Below are 15,795 nucleotides of genomic sequence, written 5' to 3'. Positions count from 1 at the left end.
AGCTGTCTAACTAGATTGACAATGATATGCTGATTGATTTCTATGGGATCCTGGCATCTCAGAGCATACCTATTAAATACTAATAATGGCACAGACACTTTGGGTTAGTTTTATGAGGCTTGAAAGGGAGCTACAGTGACAAGAAAGAACAGTTGTAGCAATGCTATCAGCCTAACCCAGGTTTTGTTTTATGGTTACTTGCCTTTCTGTGAGGTGAATATTCATCAACAGTGCTGAAATAAAAAGACAATGTATTACTTTCTGTCACCCAAAACACTCTAAATGTAATAGGTACAGAGAGGAGATGACATTATATCCAAAAAACAAGTGTAGACTGGTGCTATATGTGTTTCTTGGGAAACAATTCCCACTGTATTCAATGGAATATATTCTAATATATGTATTGGGTTGCAGTCTTAGAAGTGTGGCTGAACATGACACTAGAAGTGACCTCAATTGTAGGTAATCCAGCAATGCATTGTATCAGCTCTCGCCCTGAAAGAGCAATTGTTGCTATCAAGCAGAAATGGTTATTTATTTATTTATTAGGAACATTTCTATCCCATCCTTCTTGCCTCCGAAGAGGGACTCAGGATGGCTACCAACAAGCACCATTCAGTGCCAAACAATAAAACAAGCATAATATACAATTAACGTACATTAAAAACAATTATAGATACATTAAAACAGTTTGCCATTTTGCGTTGCCTTCCAAATCAATCTAGAAACAACTTGAAGGCACACAACAACAAAACTATGTAATTGTGGATGGTGAAAGAAAAAGGAAATAAATCAGAAGGACTGATGTGTGGATGAAACAAAGAAGCAGCACTGCACAAAAGTTTAGGAACCACTAGTAGAGTTACAAGAGAATTAAAAAAAATAATGAGGAATATGACCTTAGTGGTTAATGGTTATCAAGCAGCTATCTCCTTTCAACAAAGGTTGGCAGTTTGAAGCCATGGGTCGGGGTGATCTCCCACTGTTAGCCCTAGCTCCTGCAAACCTAGCAGTTTGGAAACACATAAATGTGAGTAGATCAAGAGGTACCTTTTCAGCAGGTAGGTAATCTGTGGGAAGGTGTCTACAGACAACAGGCTCCTCAGCTTGGAAATGGAATAACACACCTCCCCATGGACAGAGTTGAGCACTGTCTCCAGAAAGCCAGAGATGAAAGGGGAAGCCTTTACCTTTGTTCTGTATATTTGTGTGTCATTGATATTCTACTGAATTAAAGGCATTTAATGTTTACCTATCTGTGTATGTTGTAATCTGCTCTGAGTCTCCTCAGGGAGATAGAGTGGAATATACACAAAGTGTTGTTGTTGCTGTTATGTGATTTCTTGGTTCATACATAATAATAACAACAACAATAAATGTTATTTATATTTCACCCTCTTTCCCCAAGGGGTGAGAGTAATAAATTTCAATTCTGATAAGAATCAAGCATTACAGTATTCTATGTGCAGAAATAAATTACAGCCAAATCCTTCTGTCTGGAAAATACTCCCTGTAAGTATTAATGTTTTAAAATGCAAGGACAACTAACTACAAATCTTCTGTTTATGGTAATAGCCATAGTGGAACATTAAATTATTGTTTCATGGTATATGAATACTCTTTCTGTCAGCACTGTGTGCATCAAAAGTGTCATTTCAAATAATTCCTTTGTGGATGTAGAAAAAAAGCTTATCTAAACAAATATTAAGTGCATGAAATTGTACTTCTACATTTGGCACCACTTCACTCAAATAAAAAGAAAACAAGTTGTCAACACAAAATTAATTATAACTTCCCAAAAATATTTTTAAAATAGAACTCACTGACGACGGTGCATTCCAAGTAATTTCTGGAATTCTTTCAGGTCCTTTTCAAGCATAGGGTATTCATATACATCATCTAACACATTCCTGTATATTGTCTTTAAAACAGAAAAAGAACAGAGAGAAAAAGAGATCAACCAACCTGATCTGAGGATAAAGTACAAAGAATCATACAACTGTCTTTCAAAAGTCTGTTGCTTCAAAATGGCTTTCAAGAAAAAAAATCTTGATACATATTTTCTGTTTTTAAAAATATACACCAGTCAGTAACAATTGATGCTTTAAGAGGCAGTCACTGCGTCATCCCTTCGTAAATTTGTCAATTCTTTTTCGTCTGTGCCAGTATTATAAAATAACATTACTTAAACCCTTCCATTAGCTTCTAACCATTTTTCCTTTTGACATGAATACACTAAAATCACCACATTACCCCAGTTCAGCAATTTGATGAGTTCAATGTCTGAAACTTAGGAATTAATTTTAAACCCTGATACCCTGATTTAGATTGTTTAGCCTTACAAGAACATGAAGAACAATACACCCACCCTAGCTTTAGTTTGTAAGACTTGTAGCTTTGTTTCCCGGGCAGAAATTAACTTTGCTCATGCTTCCTCCTCTTTATTGCTATAACCATGATGCTGTATGGCTCTACATAGCATGAAAAGCCACTCTAAGATGTATCCTATGACTTACTGAGGCTGGATCTACACTGCTATATAATCGAGATTATTAAACTAGATAATCCAGATTATCTGATTTGAAGTGTATTATATGAGTTTACACTGCCATATAATCCAGTTCAAAGCAGATTATTTGGATTTAATATGGTAGTGTAGGTGGGACCTGAATGGTCTCTGAAGCCTTCTTTCCCTACACAGCCATTCTATGATTTTTGAGAAGCAGTCTGAAAAGCCATAGTGGGGAAAATATGAAGCATATGGCTATGTTCTGTAGCCAGACAAAAATGATTACAGCAGCACTGAGATGTCCGGTGAATCTCAACACTCATGTCAACATTTCACATCTAGCTATGGGGATATACCTAGACACTTCTGCAATCTTGCCTATCCCTCATATGGTCATGTAGGGAGCTCCAGACATTGTTCAGTAAGTTAGCTAAAAAACTTGAGCATGACAGGAGGAGGAAGGGGACAGCAATCCACACAAGACTCAAGAAGGGACATACACTAATGTAGGGGAAACTTACATGAGCAATTTGAGCAGACATCCCTAACAGGATATCAGCAATGGGTGCTTACTCCCCCTACAAGAGGAAACGTCTCAATGTTTCACCTTATCAATTTTTCTTGGCTGTCTTTTAAAACTTAAGCAGAAATTTAGCCAACCATATAGTCCTGAAAAGCATCTGCTTCAAAGTCTGAGGGGAAAGGAAGTAGCAACTCTGAAAGGTCAGGAAAGGAAAGCGCACAACACAGTCCAGTCATTTGCCTTGAGACTACTATGTGGAGGACACACAAGCTTTAGGTTAATCACTTTGCTGAAACATAATGCCCTTAAAGGATTAAATGACAGAAAGATGGCATACATAATGTGACCACATGTTACAAAAACTGTAATGGACTGCTGAGGAAAGATTGTCCATATTCTCCCTTGAACACAGCCCTAACTTTATTCTTTGATCTGCAATCACTGGGAATGCAAAACTTCTCTTAAGTAGTTGATGTACACATAAAAAACATCAAATGTTTTATTCCACTTGGGTGGGTTTTCACACATTGTAAATGATTTCTCACATATCAGAACTACTTTTGTTATTGTTGCAAAAATATTCCAAATCCCACTTTGTGCAATTTGTTCAAAAGTCAGTATTTGGGGGGAGGGGGGACTCAAAGCACTGACATTCTTTTTCATTCTGGACTTTCCCACTCAGGACAAGATCATTTGAGGATATTCGTTATGCCTTTAGTTACCAGATAGTATAATATCTTAATCCAGGAAAGGCTTTAAGGCTAAGTGTTTCTACAAAATTAACTGGGCAATTTAAAAAAAATGGACACTTATTTTAATATGTTTCAGAATTGCCACAAGTTATTTTCTCACTGGGTTGCTGTGAGTTTTCCGGGCTGTATGCATTCTCTCCTGACGTTTCACCCATGTCTATGGCAGACATCCTCAGAGGTTGTGAGGTCTGTTGGAATCTAGGCAAGTGGAGTTTATATATCTGTGGAATGTCCAGGGTGGGAGAAAGAACTGTTGTCTGTTTGAGGTAAGTGTGAATGTTGAAACTGGCTACCTTGATTAGCATTCTGCCAGGCTGACAGGCAGGAAGCAACCAGTCTTTGAAGCTGCAAGGCGATTCAATGCTAATCAAGGTGGTCAATTGCAACATTCATACTTGCCTCAATCAGATAAGAGTTATTTCTCCCACCCTGGACATTCTACAGATATATAATCCCCACTTGCCTAGTTTCCAACAGACCTTGCAACCTCTGAGGACGCCTGCCATAGATGTGGATGAAACATCAGGAGAATGCTTCTGGAACATGGCCGTACAGCCTGGAAAACTCACAGCAACCCAGCGTTTCTGGCTATGAAAGCCTTCAGCAATACATATTTTATCACTTCCTAACTAAGTCGATCTGCAGATGTTTTGGCCAATCACACTTAAATGTTTTATTTTGCCACTACTTTTTCAAAACACACATATATGTAAATTTAAAAAAACCACACAGTACTGAAAGTAATTTGGGCATAATTACCTTTAGAAACTGCTTTAAATGCTCATCTTCATGTAACCAATCTTTGTAGAGCGAAGTCCACTGAGACACCAAATGTAAGACTTTTCGCTTTCTGCAGGGAACATCCGACCTTTCTTCTTTCCCTTGATGGTTCTTAGCACAATAAGTACACTAAGCTAAGGAACATGGAATCAGGACGAATGCTTCAAAGGTTACACTACAATTTTATTTTATTCTGTATTGGAGGCATAACATTCACTGGGTGAACGCAAACCAGTCTTATTCACTGCCTGACTACCACATGGGATTTAGAGGAAAGCCATATAACACTTTGAGTTCACTGAAAGATCAACAGGATACAACTTGATGCTAATGAAACCACTCAGCAAACACATACCCAAACTGAGGCACTTTTTCTAGTAATCAGAATAACCATGAAAACATTGTAATCAATTCTAACCAATAGAGCCCAGTAAACACAATGTTCCAAGACAGTAAGATTATGAATTCCACTTTATTGTACTATTGAAGGATATTGCCTCAAGAGAGCTTGGCACAAGTCATCCGTTGTCATGAAGACTGTGTATGTGAGAAGAAAGTCATCCAGGAGAGTGTCTGCAAAGAAAGTTACATGTTTGTTTGTTTGTTTGTTTAATTATTTATTTACTTCACTTGTATACTGCTTTTTCTCACCCCGGGAGGGAGGGAGAACTCAAAGCGGTTTCCAATATGTATGGCAAAATTTAATGCCTCACATACATATAAAACCTAACATAGAGCAACCATAACATATATCTTTGAATTAGAGCATAAAAATGTAACAACATTTAGACAATCAAAACATGGAGTAAAAAAAACATAGTAATATAAACATTAAAATCACATAATTCAGAAATCATGATCCAAGGCTGTTCCAAATGTCAAATATCAATGGCACGTAATCCCTGATCATTCCTTGTATTGCTTACTGCCCCACCCATAGCCAAGCTTTTACTTTTTTTCTGAAGGCCAGGAGGGAGGGCGATGATCTAATTTCCATGGTCAAGCAACCACCATTGAGGAGGCCCTGTCTCTCGCCCCCACCAGGTGTACCTGCGAGGGTGGTGGGACCAAGAGCAGGGCCTTTCCAGCTGATCTTAACCTCCAAGATGGTTCATAGAGGGAGATATGTTCCCTGTTCATTTGTTTTTAAAACGCATGATAACTAATTTGTCTATGATAGCAAACATGGCAATAACTAAAAAGAATATTCAGCACCATACATTGGAACAAATACACCTAGACTTTCAAGTACACTGATAAACCAAACTTAAGTGTTATTTCACAACCAAATTCATTCTCTTTGGTTACTCCAAGTCACAACATAAAGAACAACAGCCTAAATATGTAACACTGTATCTTCAACATTTTATGTAATTGCGAATTTGCACATGTACTTGATTTAATAAATTCAAGTTAAATATTCATTTTTTTAAAAAAAAATAGCTGGTTGACAGGCTTATGATAAAGGATTTAAGAGATTTGTGTGTGATCCTAGATTTACTGCTATTAAACAATGCACATAATGAAATTCCTCTGCATAATCAAAATGAGACTGAATGCCTTTTGAAATGTTGAATATATTAATACCTATAGCGTGGCCATCAATTCTACATACGATTTCAAACACTAAATCATCTAGCACTGTCTTTTTACCAGCTCAAATTCAGAAAAAGGTATATTAATTGAGGTTTCATTATTCTGGCAGCCTCTTCAATTCCAACAACTTCAAAGTAGAATTTTCTAGTTTAAACCATCTAAAAGCTTTTATGCTTTAGATAGAAAGAGTGCCATGTTAGAGCCATGAAACTCCATGGGTCCAATTTCCGCATCATTTGCACATTCCTGTTTTCACTGAACTCTACATGTGTGTGTGAAATTGACTGGATAATAAGACCTCAGGAGGTTTAACTTTCAGAATTCCCTAATCACTATTCTGAAGAAGAAGGGCATGTTCTTTTCCAGTCAGTGGGAGTGACCCTCAGCAGATAACAAGAATACTGGCTGCAAATGCTTCCACGGGAATTGAGAGAGTAAAGGAAGTAAGGAAGGACAATTTGAGGGATCACTTTTGATGCAGAGACGGAACAATCCTTATGGTAATCTTGCCCTTTTCTAATACTCTGACCTATGAACCCCAAAACCAATACATGGGCACCATATAGATGAGCTACTCCTTTATACAATCAAGCAAGTACTTCATCATTTAAACATAGCCTCCTTTTCAGATATAAACCTCTTCCAGTCTCAATTTCTTTGAGTTTCTCCAAAATCCTGCTTGAATTTTCTTGTCATTCTTCTTTCAAATTGGGTTGCAAGGCACCATATTTTCTTCCTAAATCAAAGTCCAATTGTCTTATTTATTTATTTGTGGTATTTATATATCACCCTTCTCAACCCTGAAGGGGACAAAGACACCATATTTTCTTCCTAAATCAAAGTCCAATTGTCTTATTTATTTATTTGTGGTATTTATATATCACCCTTCTCAACCCTGAAGGGGACTCAGGGCGGTTCACAGCAATAACTCAGTGCCATCGATAAAAACAGTATAAAACATCAAAATTTACCCTTCACACATCTTTCTGAGGTTGATCATTTTCCTAATGTCTGCACCTTTCTCCCATTACCTAAAGCATGTTTGTGTAGTTATTAAATTATTTCCATTGTAGCTGTTCTCATTTTAAACCATGCACCTTGCAAACATACCAGTAAACTATTACTGTGAACTACTTTTGTTGAGATTATGCAGTCTGACTAAATTTCCATCTATCCTTATTTTTCATCATTGTAAACTACAAAAATTGTTTACAAGTAAGCCCATGATTTATGAGCCAACTTTAAACCTAAACTCAACAATAGCAAATGCTTACTTATTTGTTGCTGGAAAAAAAGGATGACTTAATTGTGGTTTACAAGTGTAAGCCCTTGTCACAGGCAATAAAAGACCTAGCTTGGCAAGCCTTTCTTGTGTGAAAAGAGAAACAATGTTATAGGGAAAAGGTTGCATGTAGGTTCATTATTGTTGTGTTCCTTCAAGTCGTTTCTAGCTTATTGAGACCCTAAAGTGAACCTATCACAAGGGTTTTCTTGGCATGATTTGTTCAGTAGGGTTTATCCTTTGCCTTCCTCTGAAGCGAAGAGTGTCACTTCCTACCTAATAAGTTTTCATGGCCAAGCAGAGATTTGAACACTGTTCTCCAGACTGAAACAACTCCAACACTCAAACAACTACACCATGACCAGGAAAGAAAGCCCACTGGAGCATTGCAGCACACCAAAATACCTGGGAGTAACCCTGGAACATGCTCTGACTTACAAGAAGCACTGCTTGAATATCAAGCAAAAAGTGGGTGCTAGAAACAATATCATATGACTGGCACAACCTGGGGATCACAACCACATACAGTGAAGACATCTGCCTTTGCACTTTGCTACTCTGCTGCTGAGTACACATGCTCAGTGTAGAATACATCTTGTCACATTAAAACAGTGGATGTGGCTCTTAATTAGACATGCCACATTATCACAGGTTGTCTGTGATCTACACCACTGGAGAAATTATACTGTTTAGCTAGCATTGCACCACGTGACATCTGCTTGGAAGTAGCAGCTAATAATGAAAGGATCAAGGCAGTGACATCTCTAGCCCATTCCCTGCAGATATCAGTCAGCATGCCAACACCTTAAATAAAGAATAGTTTTATAAGATCTACAGAGATACTCACAGAAACCCCTCAGCAAGTGAGAGTCTAAAAGTGGTAGGCTAAAATCTGGAATCTCAAGCCATGACTGATACTGAATGAGAGACTCCCTCCTGGGCACACAGAAGACTGAGCAACTTGGAAGGCGCTGAACAGAATGCGCTCTGGCACCATGAGATGCAGAGCCAACCTTAAGAAATGGAACCACAAAGTGGAGTCCACGACATGTGAGTGTGGAGAAGAGCAAACCACAGACCACTTCCTACAATGCGGTCTGAGCCCTGCCACATGAACAATAGAGAACTTTCTCACAGCAACATCTGAGGCACTCCAATTGGCCAGCTTCTGGTCAAAGGACATTTAGGATAATGTCAAGTTTTTAACTTTTGTTTGTAGTTTTTTATACATTATAACTATATTCTCAATTAGCTTCTGACATGATAAATAAATATCCATGCTGGCTCTTAGATAGCATTTAGGTTCATGCCACTCTGTATATCCTAACTTATTCAGTCAAAACTTCTTGGTTTAGTTTTATCTCAAAACACGATAAGAAATATCTTTACTACACCAAGGTAATATGGAGGTTAAAAAAATTGGACCTGAATGGGGCAACTTCTAATGTTCCATGGTTCATTGTACTTTCCCTGAACAATGAAAAAGTTTTATATTTTATTCTGAGACCCTGATGAAAGTATAATATGGGACTTCCTGTAGACTGCTTCAAATACATCTGATGACAGCCTCAGGCTCTTTGCTTTTCTGCAAAGCTTCCACCTTAGCCAAAATAAAGAAGTGTGTTCGCTTATTAAATTTGGATCTGAACATATGCTACGCTTTCATACTTTTACTATTGCAGGAGCTTCTGGATTGTACGCAAAATATAGGAAGAATATTATCTACTTTCCTCAAAAGGGAACTAGATACTACAGTAGACATACAAGGAAAGAGCCAACTATAACTAGGATCTGTGGCTCCCTGAGTAGCAATAATACGGCTATTCATCTTTTTCTCTTTTTCTGTGATGAGGACAAAGAAGTGATGGAAAACCTAGGGGAGGTGGAGTAGTTACAACTAACAGGTGACAATGTCTGAAACCCTCATAAAATCCAGGGAATGAAATAAGGCCACAGTCTGATTAAAGTTATGTATAAAACTGTTCTTTGAATAGAAGATAAAATAATGATAAGACAATATAACATGACATTAAAGTAGAAATAAATATATGTCAAATATTTTGGATGCTTTTGAGGCTCAGCTATAAACATTCTACTGACAGATATTTCACAAGGGAAACTTTATTCATCACAAATTTGCAATTATCCATTCAGTTGCAAGCAATATTTCTACAAAGGAGCAACTTGGTTTCAACAAATAGGAACAGGATTCCAAGAACTGCAGTCTTAATCAGGTATGAAAATATATGCGGTGCCAACTAACAAGTACTTTATGCTCTCTTCTCTTCAGAAGGGAAATTGCATTGCAACAGTTACCATATATTATGGTAGATTTAAAAAGCCGCTTCTCTCTCTCCTCAGGTATGCATTTGTAATACATCATATTTAGAATACAATAAAACTGGAGATAAAATTCTTACCAAATTTGCAAAGCGAATAACATAAATTTAACGTCAATGCCTCACAGTATTTGAAGCTAGTTTTCAGATATACTGTCATGTCTTGCATATATCTTTTACTTTTACTTACATGTTTTAATACAGCGATTACTTGGGAAGGACATTCACATTTCTTCCTGATTTTCTTTATTTGTATGGATACAAATTGCAAAAATAAGGCTAATTTCTAAATATTTTTATTTTGAAGACTATATGAGGCTTTACTAAAATATGTAACAGAAATAATACTACTTAGATTAGTAAGAGGGCCTAAAGCCTAGTCTAACTTGTACCACAGGAAAAAATGAAACCATTTGAGATAAGTGGAAGTTATCCATCACACTTAACACATATATAAACAAAGCAAAAATAGACAAGCCTGTTGATTTATGGTGACATGCAAGAACATAAAAAGTCAAGCAGGATTAAAGAGCCTCAGTGCAAAATGTATTTAGAATAGTTTTATGCTACATATCTCATAAAACCTGCTTGAGAAATAATGTGTGAAAGTGGTAAGGAAAATGCATAACAGAATTTCACAATTTGCCAAATACGATTCAGGCCAAATTGGCAGCTGGGTTTGGGGATGGGTGAAAGTGACTCAGGATGATGTGATTCAATAAACTGAATTATTTACATTCTAGGTAAAGGTAAAGGTTTTCCCTTGACATTAAGTCCAGTCATCCGACTCTGATGGTTGGCGCTCATTTCCATTTCTAAACCAAGGAGCCGGCGTTGTCCATAGATACCTCCATGGTCATGTGGCCAGCATGACTGCATGGGGCACTGTTATCTTCCCATCTGAGCAGTACCTATTGATCTACTCACATTTGCATGTTTTCAAACTGCTAGGTTGGCAGAAGCTGGGGCTAACAGCAGGAGCTCATGCCTCTCCCTGGATTCGAACCTGTGGTTAGCAAGTTCAGCAACTTAGTGTTTTAACCCACTGCGCCACCGGAGGCTTACATTCTACAGGTGGAAAAATGAAACTATGTAATTTTGCTTTGGCTACTATCACACATTCTGTTTTTTAATAGGTTATTGGATCTGTAAGTTTCCAAGTAGAACTCCAACACATTATTCATTTTGTTTTCATATGTATTTTGATGGGACTCTATCTACACAATTTAGATAAGAAGCTTCTGCAAGCAATGACAATGGCTAATAGCCACTGATAGTCCTATCGTTGCTGAAATTACTTAAACCTTTGATTCTCCAGCTGTTTTGGTCTTTAGCTTCCACAATTCCTAACAGCTGTAAAATAGCTGGGATTTCTGGGAATTAAAGTCCAAAACAACTGGAGGACCAAAGGTTGGGAACCACTGCTCTAGTAGTTATTGCAGGTACTAAAGGGTAGTTACCACAGCTATCAAAGGGAACTACTCTCTATCAAGTTCATGAAAATTGTGTGATTTATGCAGTATTTCTTCTTTATGTCTGTCTCAAGTCTACAAATGATCCTATAGCGTGATCCTATAGAAAAAATACAATGTTTTCACTTTTTTAAACTGTGCAGGGAAGGGGTGAGATGAAAAACATGATACGTTTTATGTCCTGGAATTGCCTTGAGGAACCGTGCTGGGATTCCTTTTATGCTTGGCAGGTTTCAGGCATGTTTCTCTGCAAGAAGTATGTATATACATTTCAGTTGCAGCTTTAATCCTTTATGATGGATTGTGACAGAATTAAAGTTTAATGTAAAGAGGGGATAGCATGGCAGAACAGTAGCCAACTGACAGCACAGACATAAAAGAAGCAAAGCTTAGTATGCTGAGGTTTGAAGATTGCCATTTTACAAACATATCTCCTGTGACCCTTAAGTGGGACTGTAGATTGGATATAATTTATCACAAGAATCCCCCAGTCCCTTCCTTCCCTCGGTTGAGCATTTTTCCAGCTTGGACATCCTAATGTTCTACTCCCAATGTTATGAATTAAAAAGGAGTGCGGGAAGAATTCACAACTGGTTTTAGGTAGAGCCAAGCATAATCAGGATTGCTGTATTTTTCTGCTTCTGGGTGCAATTTCTGCCCATTACTACTACAGAGAGGTGGAGCAAATAGAAAACGTGGATGCTGCAGCAACACACAGCCATATGTTCCATTCAAGTTGTATTGGCAGGGCCAGCATCAAGTCTGGAAATGCCTTCTTACTTGGCTTCTTACTCTACATACGAATTAAGTAAAGTAGTGAAACTCCACAGCTTCAGTATAGAGTGGGGCAGCTAGGTCTAACCATCACTTTATTTTCTCAGAATGGAAATACATATATAAGTATTATGGGAAATTGAAATGGAAACTAGACCCAATCTCCTGCTTGGAACCCAAGCCAGTCATCACCTTAAGAGACCACAATACACTACCTTCAAGAAGTGAACACATTGGTTTAATTATATAATCAATGTATTCTCACCCTATTTTCTTTTACAGTGGTATATGGTCTCCACTACAGTTCATAGATGAAGAACAATCTCTACATCTAACTCAGCCACCTCTGCTGAAAGGTTGAAGTACTCTTAAACAGTTTCTGACAAAGTACATGTACATACATGCATCCAATCAAATACAGACTCCCCCCCCCCCCCCGGTTAATTAAGACATGCTTACTTTTGATTAAAATTGATATATAAGATCAATCTTTCCAGTGCTCATCAACCCATTTTTGCAAGACATCAAAAGCAAGACTACAGTCTTACACAGTATAGAGCTGGGCAGCTAGATTTCTGATGGAAATGCACTGATAAGTCACTTCATGCAGCATTTTTAGCAGTTCTGGTCAAAACCAAAATTACTGAAACTAAGTCTCAAGAATGAATTTCCTCTCAGGACAGCCTATATCTTTAAGAAAGAGCACTGACCCATCAACTGTGGTCAAGCAGCTGAATTATTTCCATATTAAGAAATAAGGTTCTGTGAAAGTTGAACATGCAGATCAAGCATTAAAAATAAGAATAGACAAGAGCTCACTTCTTTAGTTCCTCTGAAAAATATTACTTAAAACATGTTCTGAAACAGTCAAATTTCAAGAAACGCCATCATTAATATCAGTATTGGTTCACTGACTTTCAACCTACCAGAACTCTCGAAGTGATGTACAACAGAATAAAAACTGATAAAAACATTCTTTTAAAATACTATTTTTAAAGTTTTTTAAAAAACAAATTAAAAAGTGGTAGTAATAGTTACTACTAATTCAAAAGAAGTTTGGGATTTAAGTAGGTGACGTATTATTTTTCCACTCCATACAACTGCTTTTGCACTCTCCCACCCCTTTTAAAGTAAAAAAAAAAGATAAAAGAGAGGAAACATTCCTTTGAAAAAAGCCACTTAAAAGCTAATAGTAATCCCACTTGTCAATACAAAAGCATGTACTCTAGTTCCCTCTTCCTCTGGTGCTCTTCCTTGTCAGAATACTGCCTGTTATTCTTGTCATCAGATCTCAAAAAAGGGAGGAAGAAAGGAAAGGAGGAAAGAACAACAGAAAGGGAACATAAAAAGTGTTGGAAAAGGTTTTTTAAAAATGAAAAGAGAGTAACCAAAACTATTAGGGTTGAAGGACTTTCCTTGAAATGCTAAGACTACAAAATAGGTTTCTGGATACTAATCACTTACCCTTCCGCATTGACTCCCATATTAAAGCCATCTAAGCTCTTTTCAGAGCAGCTAAGCATAACTCCAACTTCTGGGAAACTAATTAGGAGTTGTTAGGGAGAGATTAAGTCTGTTAGCTTCATATCTTGTCAAGGTTTTCTAGAAGTATTTGATGGTCAACATGGGAAAAGACTTAGTAAAAAAATAAAAGGTTTATATAATTCAAAAAGAGACCAGAGTACAGTATATTACTTCTTATTTCTTCGGTAGAAGAAAAGGATTGGACTTTTTTTAAAACAACACTGCCTAATTTTGGATTTCCAATATGTTTTAAATAAATTAAAATTCTGTATCTGCAAAAGTAATGGAATTGAGAACTGGAAAGCGCAATGCTGACCAATCAATGGTTTCCTGTTTTAGCATCTATAATAAGTACAGTTATAGAAACTTCATTACATCTTATACAGCAAAAACTGTTGTTTGAAGTATACTGGCCACAAGAACATCTTTTGAATATAAGCTTGTCCAAATCAATGAAGAGCTGGAGATGTAATACTGCTAATACTTCTCTACTGAAATTATCCTCCAGTAGACTCATTTTAACAGATGTCATTACATGAATACATTTGATATTAGAAAGATCTTTGATATTTAGCATTATATACATTTTAAAATATGTATTTATTTATTTACCGTATTTATATACCACCTTTCTCAGCCCAAAGGCGACTTAAGGCGGTTTATACTCGGCACAATTCAATGCCCCCCAACATATAAAATACAATTAAAAATATAGCATATAAAATATAGTTTCATAAAAAGTCAATAAAATCATACATCCTTAACGTCTCCTTACTGAAATCACTATTCAATCGCATGTTAAGAGGGAGGGGACTGATCTAGTATCCCTAGGAAGGGTGTTCTACAACCAAGGGGCCACCACTGAGAAGCACATCTGAGACGGAGGCGGGACCGATAGCAGGCCCTCCTCAGACAATCTTAAAATCCTAGATGATTCATAAGGGAAGATTCGTTCGGACAGGTAAGCTGGGCAAGAACCATTTACATATATCTTGGAATTTATGCAAAGTCAAGGGAAATTCCAATAGTTTATAAAGCCCGAAACCAGAAACAACTCAACAACAGAGGTGATGGAACTCATTCTGAGAGAACAATATGAGATGGCCCTAACAGCTCCAAATTGAGGGTGAGTTCAGTGTGACTGACACAAGATTAGGAGGGAGCAATTATTCTCATAAAAACAAGATAAAAAGTTTCCAGTGGAAGCTGGGAAGAGTGTTGAACCTCTTGATTCCCAGGGACTAGTTAGGTCCTAATAGCAGGTGAAGGACCTAAACTGGAAGGAGGAGATAACCTCCCCAGGAAACACAACATCTCCTCCAAAGACTCTGAAAGACCCTCACAGATGGGAAATACAACAGGACGAGCTGACATCTTTGAGCCAAGAGCAATACAGAAAAACTGTTAATCTCTTTTACCTATAGCCTTGAAGGGCATGTAATAACAGACTGCCTTGTTATGGAATGCTCATAAGATGACATTTGGGAGCCTGTGCAGGCTAGGGGGAGTCTATCAGTTCCTATTAAGGTAAATACACAGGAAATGTGGGCTTTAATAGATACAGATTGCAGTAGGACACTGGTCCAAGAAACACTGGAGAAAACTATCCCGAGACCATATTAATCCATTGTGGCTTGGACACAAATGAACATAGGAGGACAAATGGATATTCTATGGATTTGAGTAGTGTTCTGCTTATGTCATAAAGCTGCAGTGGAAAGTAACTGGTCTCATTTAAGAGCTGTAAATGGGAGGGGACAGAGCCACGGTGGTATAAAGGGACAGCTTGCAAGTGGAGTGGACTTATATTTAGACATTACTTCTACTTATACTGAAATACATGAAAAAATCTTTTTCTTCCCATCTCTCTTTAATGTTAGAATATTATAATATATAAACAAGATCCTCATTGCATATTTACTGTATATACATTTAAAAAACATGTGCTAGACTAGATGGGGTCCTGATCTGATCCAGCACACCTCTGTGACTCATACGTTCATAGCAGTCTGGTCCAGGAATAGACTCTCACAAGTAACATTGAAAAAATGGATGGTAGGACACTGTAGCTGAGAAGACAAAAAGTGCTGGCCATGATGTATTATCACTACTGGAAGTTAAAAGAAGAAGAAGAAGCGAACTAGGAATTGGCAAAAATGAGGATGGAGTACTCCGGCATCTGAATTCCCTTTGTGCCAACTGTACTTCCAGTAGTTCCAACAAATAGAACACAAAGTCCTAAAT

The 15,795-nt window shown here is 37.4% G+C and overlaps 1 protein-coding gene across 1 annotated transcript in view; it reads right to left on the bottom strand.

The window, feature by feature from the left end:
* The window catches only part of RAPGEF5 (Rap guanine nucleotide exchange factor 5), a 179,100-nt gene that overhangs the window by 29,182 nt on the left and 134,123 nt on the right, over window positions 1-15,795 (bottom strand). Inside the window, exons 12-15 of the mRNA XM_060782104.2 lie at window positions 5,059-5,137; window positions 4,544-4,688; window positions 1,824-1,921; window positions 203-233 (exon numbers count right to left, since the gene is read on the bottom strand). Coding sequence (XP_060638087.2) covers window positions 203-233; window positions 1,824-1,921; window positions 4,544-4,688; window positions 5,059-5,137 — 353 coding nt within the window. The remainder of the gene's footprint in view (window positions 1-202; window positions 234-1,823; window positions 1,922-4,543; window positions 4,689-5,058; window positions 5,138-15,795) is intronic.

Source organism: Anolis sagrei, chromosome 6 (genome assembly GCF_037176765.1).
Source record: "Anolis sagrei isolate rAnoSag1 chromosome 6, rAnoSag1.mat, whole genome shotgun sequence".
In the NCBI taxonomy this organism is placed as follows: Eukaryota; Metazoa; Chordata; class Lepidosauria; order Squamata; family Dactyloidae; genus Anolis; species Anolis sagrei.
Note: the sequence above shows the minus strand (reverse complement) of the source record. Positions and strands in the feature narration are given on the sequence as shown.